This window comes from Hyperolius riggenbachi, chromosome 12 (assembly GCF_040937935.1).
Source record: "Hyperolius riggenbachi isolate aHypRig1 chromosome 12, aHypRig1.pri, whole genome shotgun sequence".
In the NCBI taxonomy this organism is placed as follows: Eukaryota; Metazoa; Chordata; class Amphibia; order Anura; family Hyperoliidae; genus Hyperolius; species Hyperolius riggenbachi.
The window spans coordinates 13,029,708-13,044,430 of NC_090657.1; the positions used below are offsets into that span (position 1 = coordinate 13,029,708).

The following is a 14,723-nucleotide window of genomic DNA, read 5'->3' on the forward strand; positions in this document are numbered from 1 at the left end:
GTTCAGGGTCTATGGCTAAAGGTACTAGAGGCAGAGGATCAGCAGGGCAGCCAGGCAACTGGTTTTGATTAAAAGGAAAAAAAATATGGCAGCCTTCATATCCCTTGCTACAGTTGTCTCACTTCAGTTATATTAAAGCTACAGCTTTAATATATCTTCCAGGCAATAAGAAATCGGCCACAGTGGAATTTTCCAGTCAATTGGTTTGTCCCTGAGTGTGAGAGTAGCTCACCTAATACCCCCCCCCCTCCCCCCCTCTCCACAGGACAGTATATTCTGTGCAGCGGAGCTGAACTGTTAGCAGAGTGTTGCCCAAACTGATTATTTATGATCATTTCAGCTGTCAAAACACAAATGTCTGTCAGAAGCTTTATCCACAGCCCTTTATAGGCACTCGATTGCAGGGATGTTTTGTCTGTGCCGAAGTGCCCAAGACAATAGTGTTTCCACCGCCGAGCTTTACAGTTGGTCTCATGTTCTTTTGATTGTACTACTGAACAAAGAATCAGCAGCTCTGCCCACATAACCCTATATTAACTCCTTCCACTGAGTGGCTTTATGTCATGTGACCACAAATTAAAGCAGGATTCGTAGCCCAAAAGCTTAGTTTTAACCATAATTGTTAACGTTTGGGCACTCAGATGTTTTTTTTTTTCCTAATGGTGTTTGGATTTTTAGTGATGGTCTTCCATTTTTTTTCCTCTTTTGATAATTTGTGACACTGAGGATCTGGCAGCAGTTTATCCTGAAGCCCTCTTAAGATCTGTACTCTTGTCAGACCAATTGCCCATTTCTGCCATATGGTGCATTCCTGTTATTAGATGCTTGCTCTTGTTCTTCCTCCTAGTAAAAGCAAATTACGTTCCTCTATGATCTGCTGTCCTCTCCTTGCTCATACTTATATTTCTCTTTAGCAGTTTTTTTAATCTTCCAACTCATGAATCAATTTGTCCTTCATACAGTATGGATGTCCGCCTCTGCTTTTCCTACATACTGAGCACCGGGAACCCCAAATACAAGAGGAATATCAGTAAGTATTAGTGGTGCTGTTGATTTGACTGTCATTTTAATTTGACCAATAGTCCCCTTTAGGACACTCGGACAGATTTACTAAGACTCTCCTGGGACCAGTTCCTATATTTTTAAATCCTTTGATGAAAAACATAAACTATGGTAATCCTTATGGTAGTGAGACATCTAGTGGCTGAACTGCAGTATGACATATTGCTAAATCCACCATTGCTGAACTTGTTCTGTTTACTAATCTGGTAGGGCCTGTGGCCAGCTCCGACCTGATGCCCCTTCCTCCTGACTGTGTCTGATCTGTCTCCATTTGCCATTCTCACATCGATTCCCAGCCGTTTCAATCACTGTGATCGAATTTGTTGGGAATTTATAGCACAGCAGGTGTTATCGATTGTAAATTCAATCGATTTGTTGCTGAAAATAAATCAAAATTGATTGCACAGGGCAGAAAATCTCAATCATTCGAGGGTGAGGGGGGAGCAGTGGTAGATTGACGGCCCATAATCAGACAGCAACTCTGAAGTTCGATAGATTTTCAGTAGATCTTAACATGAAAACTATTTAAAAAATCTATGTGCTGTGTATGCAAAGATTTGAGCCCTCTCTGTTCAGATTAAAGGGAGCCTAAACTGAGAAGGATATGAATTTTTCCTTTTAAAGCGGGATTGTCACCATGAAAAACAAATTTCAACAGCAACTGGTCTAAGTGTATTAAGTGATAAAGATGCTAATCCTGCATTCAAAACTTTCAAATCTTTTTCTGCTGTTATGATTTGGAGTTATCACATACTTAAGGAGCACTGGCACTTTAGTAGTCAGTGCCAAATAGTTGCATGCTGGGGGTTCTTTTTATCTATAATATATTCCTCCTCTTCCACTTATTTCCCTTCCTAGCTGCCTAGCTGAAACACGATCCTCTGCTCACTTGTGTTTACAAGCAAGGCTGAGGTGACTCAGCGATTGGAGGAGAAAAGAAAAAAAAAGACAGTACAGTTGTTAGTATACACCTCAGTGGGAGTGTCTGAAGACTCTGGGAGGAGGGCAGCTAATGAATACACAATGAGCAAGAGAAGGGAGGGGAGAGGGGGGGAAACAAGAGTCAGGGAGGATATGAGGTCAGTGTTAGCTTGGCAAGATGGCCACTGCCTAGAATAGGATTTTCTGCTTTTCCTTTATAAAATTCACAGGAATCATTACGTGGATAGCACAATACATCTGTTATGCAAGTAGAAGTAGTATTTATCTACTTATATAGGTGTTTTTTATTTCTAGGTTAGCATGGGTGTCGCTTGTTCTTTTAAAATAATACCAGTTGCCTGACTCTCCTGCTGCTCCTGTGTCTCTTATGCTTTCAGCCACAGCCCCTGAACAAGCATGCAGCAGATCAGGTGCTCTGACTGAAGTCACACTGGATTAGCTGCATGCTTGTTTCAGGTGTGTGATTCAGCCACTACTGCAGCCAAAGGGATCAGCAGGACTGCCAGGCAACTGGTATTGATTAAAAGGAAACATCCATATCCCTCTCAGTTTAGGTTCCCTTTAAATAGGGAAAACCCAGGATTGAACTTAATCCTAATCAATAGCCAAAACCCCCTTTCCCATGAGAAATCTATTGCTTTTCTCAAATAGATCATCAGGGACATTTGTATGGCTGACGTTGTGGTGAAACCCCTCCCACAGTGTGATGTCAGGGCTATGGCCATGACAGTTTCCTGTCTGTGACTCTCATTGCATTGTGGGAAATAATAGCTGTTTCCAACTGCCATGCAAGCAGTATCTCCCTCTGTGCATTGAATTCTCAGTAAACGAACATTCTGCAGAGATCCCCTGACAGGACTAAACATGTACTTCTTAATCTGCGCCAGTTTACCGAAGGATTTGCACTTCTCTTAACTGTAGTGCAACTCTAGAAATTGATGCTAAATTGCCACTATTACCTAGGATTTAAGAAGGTTCTTATCATGCAGAACTGTTCTCACTGCTGGTTAGAACAGATTAAGAAGGAAAAACTGTCAGTAATGTGTTGATAAATCTCCCCCAGTGAGACTCCATTACCATAACAAGCAGTAATGCAGTAGCAAGTGATATTGAGGTGTTGCTTTATAGTCACATAATCTTCTGTTTCTGCCACAGCTCTCCAGTACACTGTTGAGGCCGACTTTGACAAACGACCCAGCCGGGTGCGGTTCATGGATGCCCCTGGAGCTGTATACAAGGGCTACTTCTCTATGCCGGACACCAAGTGTCAAAATCTCCAACTTCTCTTACTGGTGAGAGAGACTATTGCCCCTCTGCTTTATCATCAGATATGTATTCTACAGCCAAAAGCAGCAGCACCAGCATTATCATTTACGTGAAACTTGTCAGGCCAAGGGCCATATCACTGTCATTGAGAGTGCTGGGGGCCGAACTGCCAAATTTAAACACAATTGTGCTGCTGATTGCGGCTAGGTACACGAAGCCTGTGACATTTTATCAAATAAAACATTTTCATGTGCAAGTAGGACAGTGGCAGCTGCTAATCAGTGGCTGTTACTGCTGCTGGCATAGTGGCAGTTGCTAATCAGTGGCTGTTACTGCTACTGGCACAGTGACAGCTGCTAATCAGTGGCTGTTACTGCTACTGGCACAGTGACAGCTGCTAATCAGTGGCTGTTACTGCTACTGGCACAGTGGTGGCTGCTAATCAGTGGCTGTTACTGCTACTGGCACAGTGACAGCTGCTAATCAGTGGCTGTTACTGCTACTGGCACAGTGACAGCTGCTAATCGGTGGCTGTTACTGGCACACTGACGCCTCCATACTTCTCCTTATAATGAATCTTGTAGGGTTTTTTTTATTATCCTAACCGCCCCTACCCCTTCCTGTCTTGCATAAGAATAATGTTTAGCTTATTCGAAATTGGAATTCTACCAATTCTGAAAACCGTGCAGGATGGTATAGTGGTCCTACAAATCCAGAATCGAGACCTGCTTGAGGGCAGGTTGGAGAAACACTATGTACCGTGTTTCCCCGAAAATAAGACACTGTCTTATATTAATTTTGGCTCCAAAATATGTTAGGGCTTATATTCAGAGGATGTCTTATATTTGGTGGAAACACTGGTAGTTTTCCTATACAAAATGTATATACTGCATGCCATGCTGAAACACAAGCAGCATGCAGAGAGCTTGTGGCTTGCAGATATTGGCTCTCACTTACCAGAAACTGATTCTGCTGCTCGTGTGGGTAAGAGTCTATTTCTTGCAGGCAGAGAACTCTGTCAGGCTCCCCAGAGCTGTGATAGGATAAGCTGTGTCCTGGGAAGAGGTGAAGTGCTGCTGATGCTTATCAGGACAGATCAGGAGGGATGGCTCCAACACAAACACAAATTGCCTGACACATATACAGGACTGTAGTACTCACATTATACTGCTGCTCTCCTGTATCCGGGCTTTGTATTGAGCGTGACTTGCTGGTGTCATGTGGGCTGCTGCTAGGGCTTACATTCAGGGGATGTCTTATATTTCAAGCATGCTAGGAATTCCTGCTAGGGCTTATTCTCAGGGGATGTCTTACTTTAGGGGAAACAATAGGGTGAGTTTCTGTAATGAACAGTGTGGCCACTAGTGGGCGGTGTTGCAGTTTTTAAAAAAAACCTGACTGCTGCTTCAGACCTCCGTGGGAAAATCATGCTATTACTGTAGGCTTGGTTTGTGGTGCTTCATATGAAACTGTTCTCATCCAGCTACTGAAAGCCCCACAAGTGTTTCCTGTAAATTTTGAGGCTTTCTGAAGTAAATGCTACGAATGTAATGAATGTAAATAAAGCTGAACTGTGTGTTACTATCTCAATAACTGTACAAAATGACTTAATAAGTGAAGTTTTACAAAATATCCAAATGTTTATAGTGGGAACTGTACAGTTCTTCAAATATAATCCAAAGAGGGGAGGTTATATTCCACTCGAAAGCCTAGTACACACTGTCAATAATGATTGGCCAATCACTGACCAATTCTGCCACATCCATGTAGTATGAGGTTCAACCAAAACTGAATACTATGAGCAGATGTTGTAGGTAATGCTACATACACACTTGAGATAAAAGTCTTTGGAAAATGAAAGATCACAGACCAATCTTACCCCCTTCCATGTAGTATGAGGCATACGTTAAAAAGGGGCGCTGGAAAAAAAGGGCGCTGGGTTTTAAACGATAAACATGGATAACGTTTAAAAATATAATGTACTATATTTCGTTTAAAAAGAATGTTTTATAAAGTTATAAATCATTAAATAATGTTCATGAAATCGGCAATTGTGAAAACGTTAATCTTCCGTTTAAAAAGTGAAACGTATAATAACGGTAAAAAAAATTAGTAAGTAACCCTCCCTGTACCTACCACTAACCCCTAGACCCCAGTATTAGTGCCTAAACCTAAGACCCCCCTGGTGGTGCCTAAACCTAAGACCCCCCTGGTGGTGCCTAAACCTAAGACCCCCCTGTGATAAGCATTAATAACGTTTCAAAAAAATATTGTGCAGTTTTTCGTTTAAAAATAATGTAAAAAAAATTGTACTGTTTTTCGTTTAAAAATATTAAAAAATTTATAAATCATTAAATAATGTGTAATCATGAGAAGCAGTTATAAAACATTAAAAGTCTCCGGGCGCCGCTTTTAAAACGTTATTTTTCTCCGGCGCCCTTTTTTCCTGTTGGGCGCCCATTAAACGATATTTATTATGGGAGTGAATGGCGGCGCCCGATTTGTCCACTAGCCTCCTGCGCCCTTTTTTACTGTTACCAGTATGAGAGCCATACTCTACACAGTCTATTCTATTGAGCTGAACTCCCATCAGACAGAAATCTTTGCAAGATGCTGCACACAAAGATGCTGCACACATGCAACAGATCAGTATCTGCAAAAGATCTGTTCCTGCCAAAGATCCGTTCCTGCAAATTGCATTCATAGTCTATGAGATCTGCAGATCCTCATACACACCTTGTTTAACTGACAATCATCTGCATATCTGAAAATCCATCCTGGTGGATCTGATCTGCAGATGAATGTCTGTTAAACAAGGTGTGTATGAGGATCTGCAGTTTTTATAGACTATGAATGCATTTTGCAGGAACAGATCTTTTGCAGATACTGATCTGTTGCATGTGTGCAGCATCTTTGTGTGCAGCATCTTGCAAAGATTTCTGTCTGATGGGGAGTTCAGCTCCATAGAATAGACGGTGTAGAGTATGGCTCTCATACTACATGGAAGGTGGTAAGATTTCTGTCTGATGGGGAGTGCAGCTCCATAGAATAGACTGTGTAGGTGTGGCTCTCATACTACATGGAAGGGGGTAAAATTGGTCTGTGATCTTTCATTTTCCAAAGACTTATCTCAAGTGTGTATGTAGCAACAACATGGAGGAGTCAAAAAACTGGTCATTGATTGGCCAGTCATAATTGTAAGTGTGTACCAGTGTGTAGCAGGCTTTAGAGCAGTGTAGTGGCTGACAGTGTGGCTGAGGCACTACACCCTTGTCTTCTGTCTGTGTCCCTTAGGGTGCATACACACTCCCATTGTTGATTGGTTAATGGTTTTACCATTTAGTATGAGAGTTACCATCACAGTCTGTTCACAGTATTCAAAATCTGTTGGCCCTCATACTATTGAAGACTACTACTACTACTACTACTACTACTACTACTACTTCTCCTCCTCCCCCTCCTCCTCCTTCTCCTCCTCCCCCTCCTCCTCCTCCCCCCCTTTCAATTATTATTGGCCAATAACTGACCAATTTTAACACCTCCATGTAGTAGGAGGGTCAACAGATATTGGATACTCTGAGCAGATTGGGTCAGTAAACTCTCATACGTAACAATAGACCCCACAAGGGATGCAGCCGCAGGGGGCCCCAGAAGGCACAGGGAGCCCCGTCTTGAGAGACTGACAACTAAGGGCAAGGAGAGAAAAAAACTTTCTGCTCTCTGCACAATTGTTCTAATGACTGCATCTGCTCAGCCACTGATAAGGAATTATACAAAGATTTGTAGACAATCCCTATTCAGGGTGCAGTAGGCTCTTCTGTACAACATCCAGCCCCCAACCTCTCTACCCCTCCCCCAGTGCTCTGTCCTGGCAGGAGGGGGCCCCATCCAAAGTTTTGCAGGGGAGCCCAGTGATTTCTAGTTACGCCCCTGACATGGAGGTGGTAAATTTGGTCAGTGATTGGCCAATCATAATTGAAAGTTTGTACTCTGCTTTACCTCTGTCCCCTCCCACACCCCCATCCCTTCCCCTCTAGACAGCGTGTCTGCAAAACTGTTTTTGAAAACCAGTCGTCTAAAGCGATCAACAGAGCTTATTCTGTGCAGCACTTACTGAGCCTGTGTCAGTCATCCTTCCTCCCCGTCTCTATAGCAACTGGTGCATCGCTAGCCTGAAGGGTAGTGACACTTCGGTACAGCTTCACCCCGTCTCTATAGCAACTGGTGCATCGCTAGCCTACAGGGTAGTGACACCTCGGTACAGCTTCACCCCTAAACCGCCATCCGAGGTATCGATCACAATCTCTGATGGATGACAGGGATTCAACTGAACCTTTTTTGCTTTTAATCTCTTTCTATAATATCCCTGTGTCTCTGCGTCCTGCTACGTCCCTGCGTCAGTGCTTTTGAAAGCGTGCGCATGTACTGGCTGATTGTAGGAGCTCTGCGCGCATCCTTGTGGTTGCTATGGTAACAGGGACGCTGTGTGCAGAGCTGATGGTGATTTGTGGCTCTGCCTCACCACTCTAGCGCGGCTCTCGCGTAATGTATCCATTTATTAATCATAAATAAATTAATTGTTCACCCAGCTCTGCCCGCGTCCCTGTGGTTGCTATGGGAACAGGGACGGTGTGGTTGCTATGGGAACAGGGATGCTGTGCGCAGAGCTGATAATAAGTGGCGACTCTCCCTTATGACTCGTGCAGTGTATGAAAGAAAAAAAAACTTCCATCAACTCAGCTCTGCGCGTCCCTGTAGTTGGCATGGTAACAGGGACGTAATGCGCAGAGTTGAGTTGACGGAAGTATTTTTTTTTCTTTCTTACACTGCACGAGTCATAGGGGAGAGCCGCCACTCATCACCAGCTCTGCGCACAGCGTTCCTGTTCCCATAGCAACCACAGCGTCCCAGTTCCCATAGCAACCACAGCGTCCCTGTTCCCATAGCAATCACAGGGACGCACGCAGAGCTGAGTGAACAAAAAATGATTTATTTTTAATGTATGCAATTATTACACAAGAGTCACGCCAGAGTGGTGAGGCAGAGCCGCAAATCACCATCAGCTCTGCTCACAGCACCCCTGTTGCCCTAGCAACCACAGGGACGCGCGCAGAGCTCCTACAATCAGCCGGCACATGCGCACACCTTTAAAAAGAACAAGATGCAAATGCCCTCACACGTAATTTAGAAAAAAAAAACGCATGGCATGTGCAGACGTGTCTTTTTAGAGGACAGCCAGTGCGGGAGTCGCGGCCAGAGCCTAGCGCCCGTTTTTAAACGGGCCTTAGGCCTAGTTATAAATAAAACGGTCTTCTCCATAGCATTGATGTGCAAATGCATATGAAGCAGTAGGGGGCATATAAGTAACTTGGATTTGGGCCAATCACAAATCCATCTGGTTGGCCAGATTCCAAGCTGCAGACAATTTATCTACCGCAATTTGCATGCAAATCAGTATTATTTGCATCCTATTGACTCACCCTAACTATGAACAGCTGTTTACACCCCTCTTTAGGGAAGGGGTATGAACATTTCAGAGACCCCATAAAAGTTTTTCTGGGGGGGTGGCCATGAATTGTAGTAACGCCACTGCACACATGCCGCCACACTTGCGCTGACTGCTCCTGCATGCAGATGGAAGGAGTACATGCCCCTCCCCTGCTCCGCCCCCTTTCTTGCCAGGTGTGAAATGATTGGACAGCTAGTTAGCACTTGTGTCTTGTGTTTGATGAAATCGGGAGCAGTTTCTTAACTTTTCTTCTTCCATGTTTCATTTCCTTCCCTCACAGGACAACATCAGAGATAAGCTGCATCCCATCCACATCTCTCTGAAATACTCTATACTGCCGCGGGACCTGAAGGCCCGGTCTAACGTTGTCTCATTGGACAATTTCCCCGTCCTTAACGAAGACCAGAGTACAGAGCAGATCCTGGAGGTAAGCCAAGTGACCAATATGGCGGCTCTGTAGCGGCTGTTCCATGTCTGTGGTACCGGTATGCTTCCAGCAACCGTACGTTATAATTTAGCCTTTCCTTTTTGATTATTTTTTATAAATGCCTGCAGCTATGTGCCTCTTTCTACCATTATTTGTGTACTTCTGTATATACTATAGGCAGTAGCAGTGTTAGAGTTTTTTTCCACTGGCAGGCGATTTGCGTTAAAATCACAAAACGCGAGTGATTATTAAATCGCTAGGGTTGCTAATTTAACATAGGAATTGCTAAAAGTATTTTCTGCTATTATCAGAATTCCATTTTTGATAAATCGCAATTGCTTTTTGGAGCAATTTTTAAAGCGATTGTGCTATAAAGTTAAACGCAAAATCGAAATCGCAAAACATAATTGATGAAAAATCGCAATCGCTGTGATTTTCTTTTGTGATTGCTAGTGGAAATGGCCCTTAGGGAGTCTTACCAAGGTGTCCTCACTGAATAGGTGCTGGCTTACTGAACAGGAAGAGTCGAGATTTAAACTCTGATCTCCTGTGTCAGTCCTTAAAGGGACTCTGAAGTCTCATAAAAGTAATCTTTTTATTTCAAAAATGTGTTTAAAGGGACACTTAAGTCAAACAAAAAAAATGAGTTTTACTCACCTAGGGCTTCCAATAGCCCCCTGCAGCTGTCCGGTGCCCTTGCTGTGTCCCTCCGATCCTCCTGGCCCAGCCAGCAGCCACTTCCTGTTTCGGTGACAGGAGCTGACAGGCTGAGGACGCGAGTGATTCTTCGCATTCCCAGACACATTAGCACCCTCTATTCTGCTATATGGTATATGATATATGCTATAGCAGCATAGATGGCGCTATTGTGGCCAGGAACGCGAAGAATCACTCGTGTCCCCAGCCTGTCAGCTCCTGTCACCGAAACAGGAAGTGGCTGCCGGCGGGGCCAGGAGGATCGGAGGGAGATGGCGAGGGTACTGGACAGCTGCAGCGGGCTATTGCAAGCCCCAGGTGAGTAAAACTCATTTTTTTTGTTTGACTTAAGTGTCCCTTTAAAGCAGGAGAATCAGCCATACTATGCTAGGGAAATAAACACATATATAAGTAGATAAATACTTGATCCACTTACATAACATGTATTGTACTGTCCACGTTTTGATTTCAGTGAATGTTCTATAGTAAATGAAGAGAATTCTGTTCCTGGTGGGAACTATGTCTTTTTCCCACAGTTTAGGCTAAATCCTGATGTCATTTCTGCCCTTTACTTTTTTCTCCTCCAATCGCTGAGTCACCTCAGCCTTGCTTGTAAACACAAGTGAGCAGGGGATCGTGTTTCAGATAAGCAGCTAGGCAGGGAAATAAAGGGAAGAGGAGGAATATATTATAGATAAAAAGAACCCCCAGCATGCAGCTGTTTGGCACTGACTACTAAAGGGCCAGTGCTCCTTAAGTATGTGATCACTCCATGGGCCTGATTCACAAAGCGGTGATAACTCAGTTATCACGCCTAAAAGACTTTAGGCGTGATAACTTTTGCACTAGCTAAACAGTTATCACATGAAGTGCATTTTGCGGACTTTTGCGCGCGCAATTTGCCGCGATTCGTGCGATCGCGGACTTTTGCGCGCGCAATTTGCCGCGATTCGCGGCAAACTGCGAGCGCAAAAGTCCGCGATCGCGCGAATTGCGGCAAATTGCACGCGCAAAAGTCCGCGATCGCGCGAATCGCAGCAAATTGCGCGCGCAAAAGTTATCACGCCTAAAGTCTTTTAGGCGTGATAACTGAGTTATCACCGCTTTGTGAATCAGGCCCCAAATCATAACAGCAGAAACAGTTGTGAATGCACGATTAGTATCTTTATCACTTAATACACTCAGACCAGTTGCTGTTGAAATTTGATTTTTATGGTGACAGTCCCACTTTAAAGTAAACCTGAGAGGTGGGGGGGGGGGAATTATACATATTTGGGGTTTCCTCCAGTCCCCTTTAGGCTTAGCGCTCCTCCATCGCTCTCCTTCCTCCTGGATCTTCTGCAAAGTCCTCCAGTCTGACACGTGAGCCCCCATCAGATCCAGTTGCCAGGAGTGTTCTGCACCTGGACTGACTGGAGGACTGTTCAGTGCCAGTTGCAGAAGATCCAGAAGGCGGAGGAGGACGGTGAGAGAGCGATAAGCTTGGGAGGGGCTGGAGGAAGCCCCAGGTATGTATAATTTCTCCCCCCTTCGTCTCTGCATTCTGGCTATCCCAGCCTGCATGGGGGACAAGGGGTTACAGAGGCTCGGGAGGGGGACCCCACATCATCTTTTTTTTTTCAGATTTCCCACACTCAGAACGTTCCCCAAAAATAACAATTTTTAATTTTTTTTTAAATATTGTTTCCCACTATCTTTTTAACATATCCTGCAAATTTGGTGTTGTTAGGATGTAAGGGGCCTTTGCTATTAACTGCTGGGAAATATTTCCCACACGCTGACCGGCGGCATTTAAATCGTTTTTTTTCTTTGAACTTTTAAAATTGATTTTCTCAAAAAGTATAAGGTCTTTTTGAAAAAAAAAAAAAAAATTCCTTTTGTTCTCACTGTTCTTCTTAACATTCCCTGCAAATTTAGTGTTTCTATCTTTTAAGGGGGCTGTGCTATTAAACGTTAAATTTGGCAGGCAGACCTTTTCCAAATGGCAGCAAAGCAGGGCTTAAAACGATAAATATTGTTTAATGGTTTTCAATGAGGCGCCATTTTTATAGCGCCCGCGTCTGGCGCCATTTTTCACTGCTCCCGTATAGCAAGCCTATAGCTTTAAATATTACACAGCCACATGTAGACAGCCTGTATTGGGCTTTTTATTGGGCAGCACGGTGGCGTAGTGGTTAGCTCTCTCGCCTTGTAGCGCTGGGTCCCTGGTTCGAATCCCAGCCAGGGCACTATCTGCAAAGAGTTTGTATGTTCTCTCTGTGTCTGTGTGGGTTTCCTCCGGGCACTCCGGTTTCCTCCCACATCCCAAAAACATACGCACAAGTTAATTGGCTCCCCCTAAAAAAAAACAAATTGGCCCTAGACTACAATACTTACACTACATATTATTGACATATGGCAATGGTAGGGATTAGATTGTGAGCTCCTTTGAGGGACAGTTAGTAACAAGACAATATATATATACACTGTACAGTGCTGCGTAATATGTCGGCACTATATACAAAATACTCAATAATAATAAATAATTTGGCAGGTGTAATATTTAAAGCTATAGGCTTGCTACACACCAGCTGTTCTGGATGCTTTCCTGGCTTACAAGGGCGAAAAGGGATAATTTGCATATTATTCAGTAGTGGTGCATTGTGGGTATCCACAAATGTTCACTTATAGCTGACTGATAATACAGCTAAGGAAATTCTCAAAGAGTTGTTTAGAGTCCTACCATCCCACAGTTTCACAAGTGTGAAAAACATAGGTCCTGCCAGTGGGGACATCAATACCTATAATAAAGAGATAATCTTATTTGAATCCTTGTGCTCCATCTAGTGGCAGGAGAAGTCACTAGCATGTGAGAATATCTCCTCTCTCGGTGCTGTGAAATAGTGAAGGAACCACAAGTGTCTTATCTGTGAACTGCCCCAGCCTACTTTTTTTTTAAAGCAAATCTGAAGCAGAAAACAAAGTATGATATAATGAATTGTATGTGTTGTATGGATAAGGAATAGAACATTAGTAGCAAAGAAAACATTCTCATATTTTTATTTTCACTTTTATATAGCTTTTTTTTTTTTCATAACCTTGCATCATTTTGTCACAGTTGCAGTTTTAAAACCACACTCTGCCTTTTTTAAACTACAAAATAAAGCAGAAATAATGACCCCTTGAACTTTGCCGCAGTAAAACCTGATCTCAAGCTGGCTCCCACTGTTTCTTTGCTATTTAAGGAGACTCTGAAGCGAATAAAATTTGCCATTTTTACCTTGTAATTCGCTTCAGAAGTCTCAGCAGAGGTAAACCGCCGCATCCCCGCCGCAAAACAAAGGGTTTAGACCCACTAAATCTCTGGGGAGCAATCCAGGCAGTGCTTCCTGAAAGAGGCAGAGCTCTCTACTGTAGCTCTGCCTCTACTGATGTCATTCGCGGCGGATCGCCGCCTCTCCCCGCCCCTCTCACTCTTCCATCACAGCGAGGGGCGGGAGCGAGGGGGAGATCCACACGGCAATTTACGTCAGGAGAGGCAGAGCTGTAGCTGAAAGCTCCGCCTCTTAGGGCCAAAATGGTCGTGGATGTTTGCCCAGTGATTTGGGGGGTCTAAACCCCTCGTTTTGCGGCGGTTTACCTCTGCTGAGACTTCTGAAGCAAACTACAAGCTAAAAATGGGAAATTTTATTTGCTTCAGAGTCTCTTTAAGTGCTTCAGAAAACAAGGCTGTATTCGACCCAGTGGGTCCAATAGCTCAGAGAAGCTCTTTTGCATAGATAGCTTCTAAAGTTCTTTAACTCTTCCTGTACTAGAAAACAATTTCTATTTCTTAGCTTTACTACATGTACAAATTGATTATCTCATAAGTTTATTTTCACTTCAGGTTCCCTTTAAATCCCTTCATATGATGATCTGCGAACGTGTTGACGTCTTTTTGTGTTGCAGGTTGACTTTCAGAAGGAGTGCGGCGCAGATAACGTGTGCAGGAGTAACTTGCAGATGCAGTACGAGTATCTGGGAGACAACATGGAGTCACTACCGAGGTCTGTTATGTCATTTACCCACTACCTTCATGTTGTGGTTCTCTTCCCTCTTATAGACTCGTTTGACTAAACATAACAACCCACAACAGCCAGATTTAGCTAGTGTAATTTGAGCTCCCAGCTGTCTGCAGGCTGAGTCGAGAGCTAATATGTAAACATAGGAGGTTAACCCTTTCTGTGCCCCCAGCAAACAAGTAACTACACTGCAGCATCTCTGAAGGAGCTCTATAAGCTGTAACTAGGACATTTTTTTCTGCAAAGTTTATTATGCTGTTGCTTATCTTTAGAACAGAGAGGAAGTTCTGAGATAAGGTCCACTTTAATGGGAACACAAGGTTGTTTTAAATAATGCACATTGCCTGGCTGTCCTGCTGATCCTTTGCTTCTAATACTCTTAGCTATATACCCTGGACAAGCATGCAGATCAGTTGTCTATGACCAAGCTGCATGCTTGTTTCAGGTGTCATATCTAGCTTGCTTTGTAAACTCATGTGAGCACAGCATAGATCGCATTACAGCAGCTTCATACTGAACTGCCCTCAGCCAATCAGTGAGGAGCAGAAATGTGAGAGGGGAGATAACCTGTTTCCCTCTCCCTGGCAATGTACTAAATAGAGCCAGGCTGACTGAGATAAGATTTATTACAGCAGAAACTGATTTATGATTATATTGGAATACTAACAATGTGGGGTCAGGTTGTAGACTACATAATAAACGCAGAGCAGTGGGTAAATGGAATTTGATTTTATGGGTGACAATCCCTCTTTAATCCCATTGCCGTTCCAATTGTTGCGGC

At 43.6% G+C, this 14,723-nt stretch overlaps 1 protein-coding gene across 2 annotated transcripts in view; it reads left to right on the forward strand.

Moving 5' to 3' along the window:
* Positions 1-14,723, forward strand: part of ITGA3 (integrin subunit alpha 3) — a 180,530-nt gene that overhangs the window by 120,471 nt on the left and 45,336 nt on the right. For both annotated transcript variants that reach the window (XM_068263981.1, XM_068263982.1), the window contains exons 11-14: positions 963-1,030; positions 3,160-3,296; positions 9,060-9,206; positions 13,830-13,927. In XM_068263981.1, the coding sequence (XP_068120082.1) occupies positions 963-1,030; positions 3,160-3,296; positions 9,060-9,206; positions 13,830-13,927 (450 nt within the window). The remainder of the gene's footprint in view (positions 1-962; positions 1,031-3,159; positions 3,297-9,059; positions 9,207-13,829; positions 13,928-14,723) is intronic.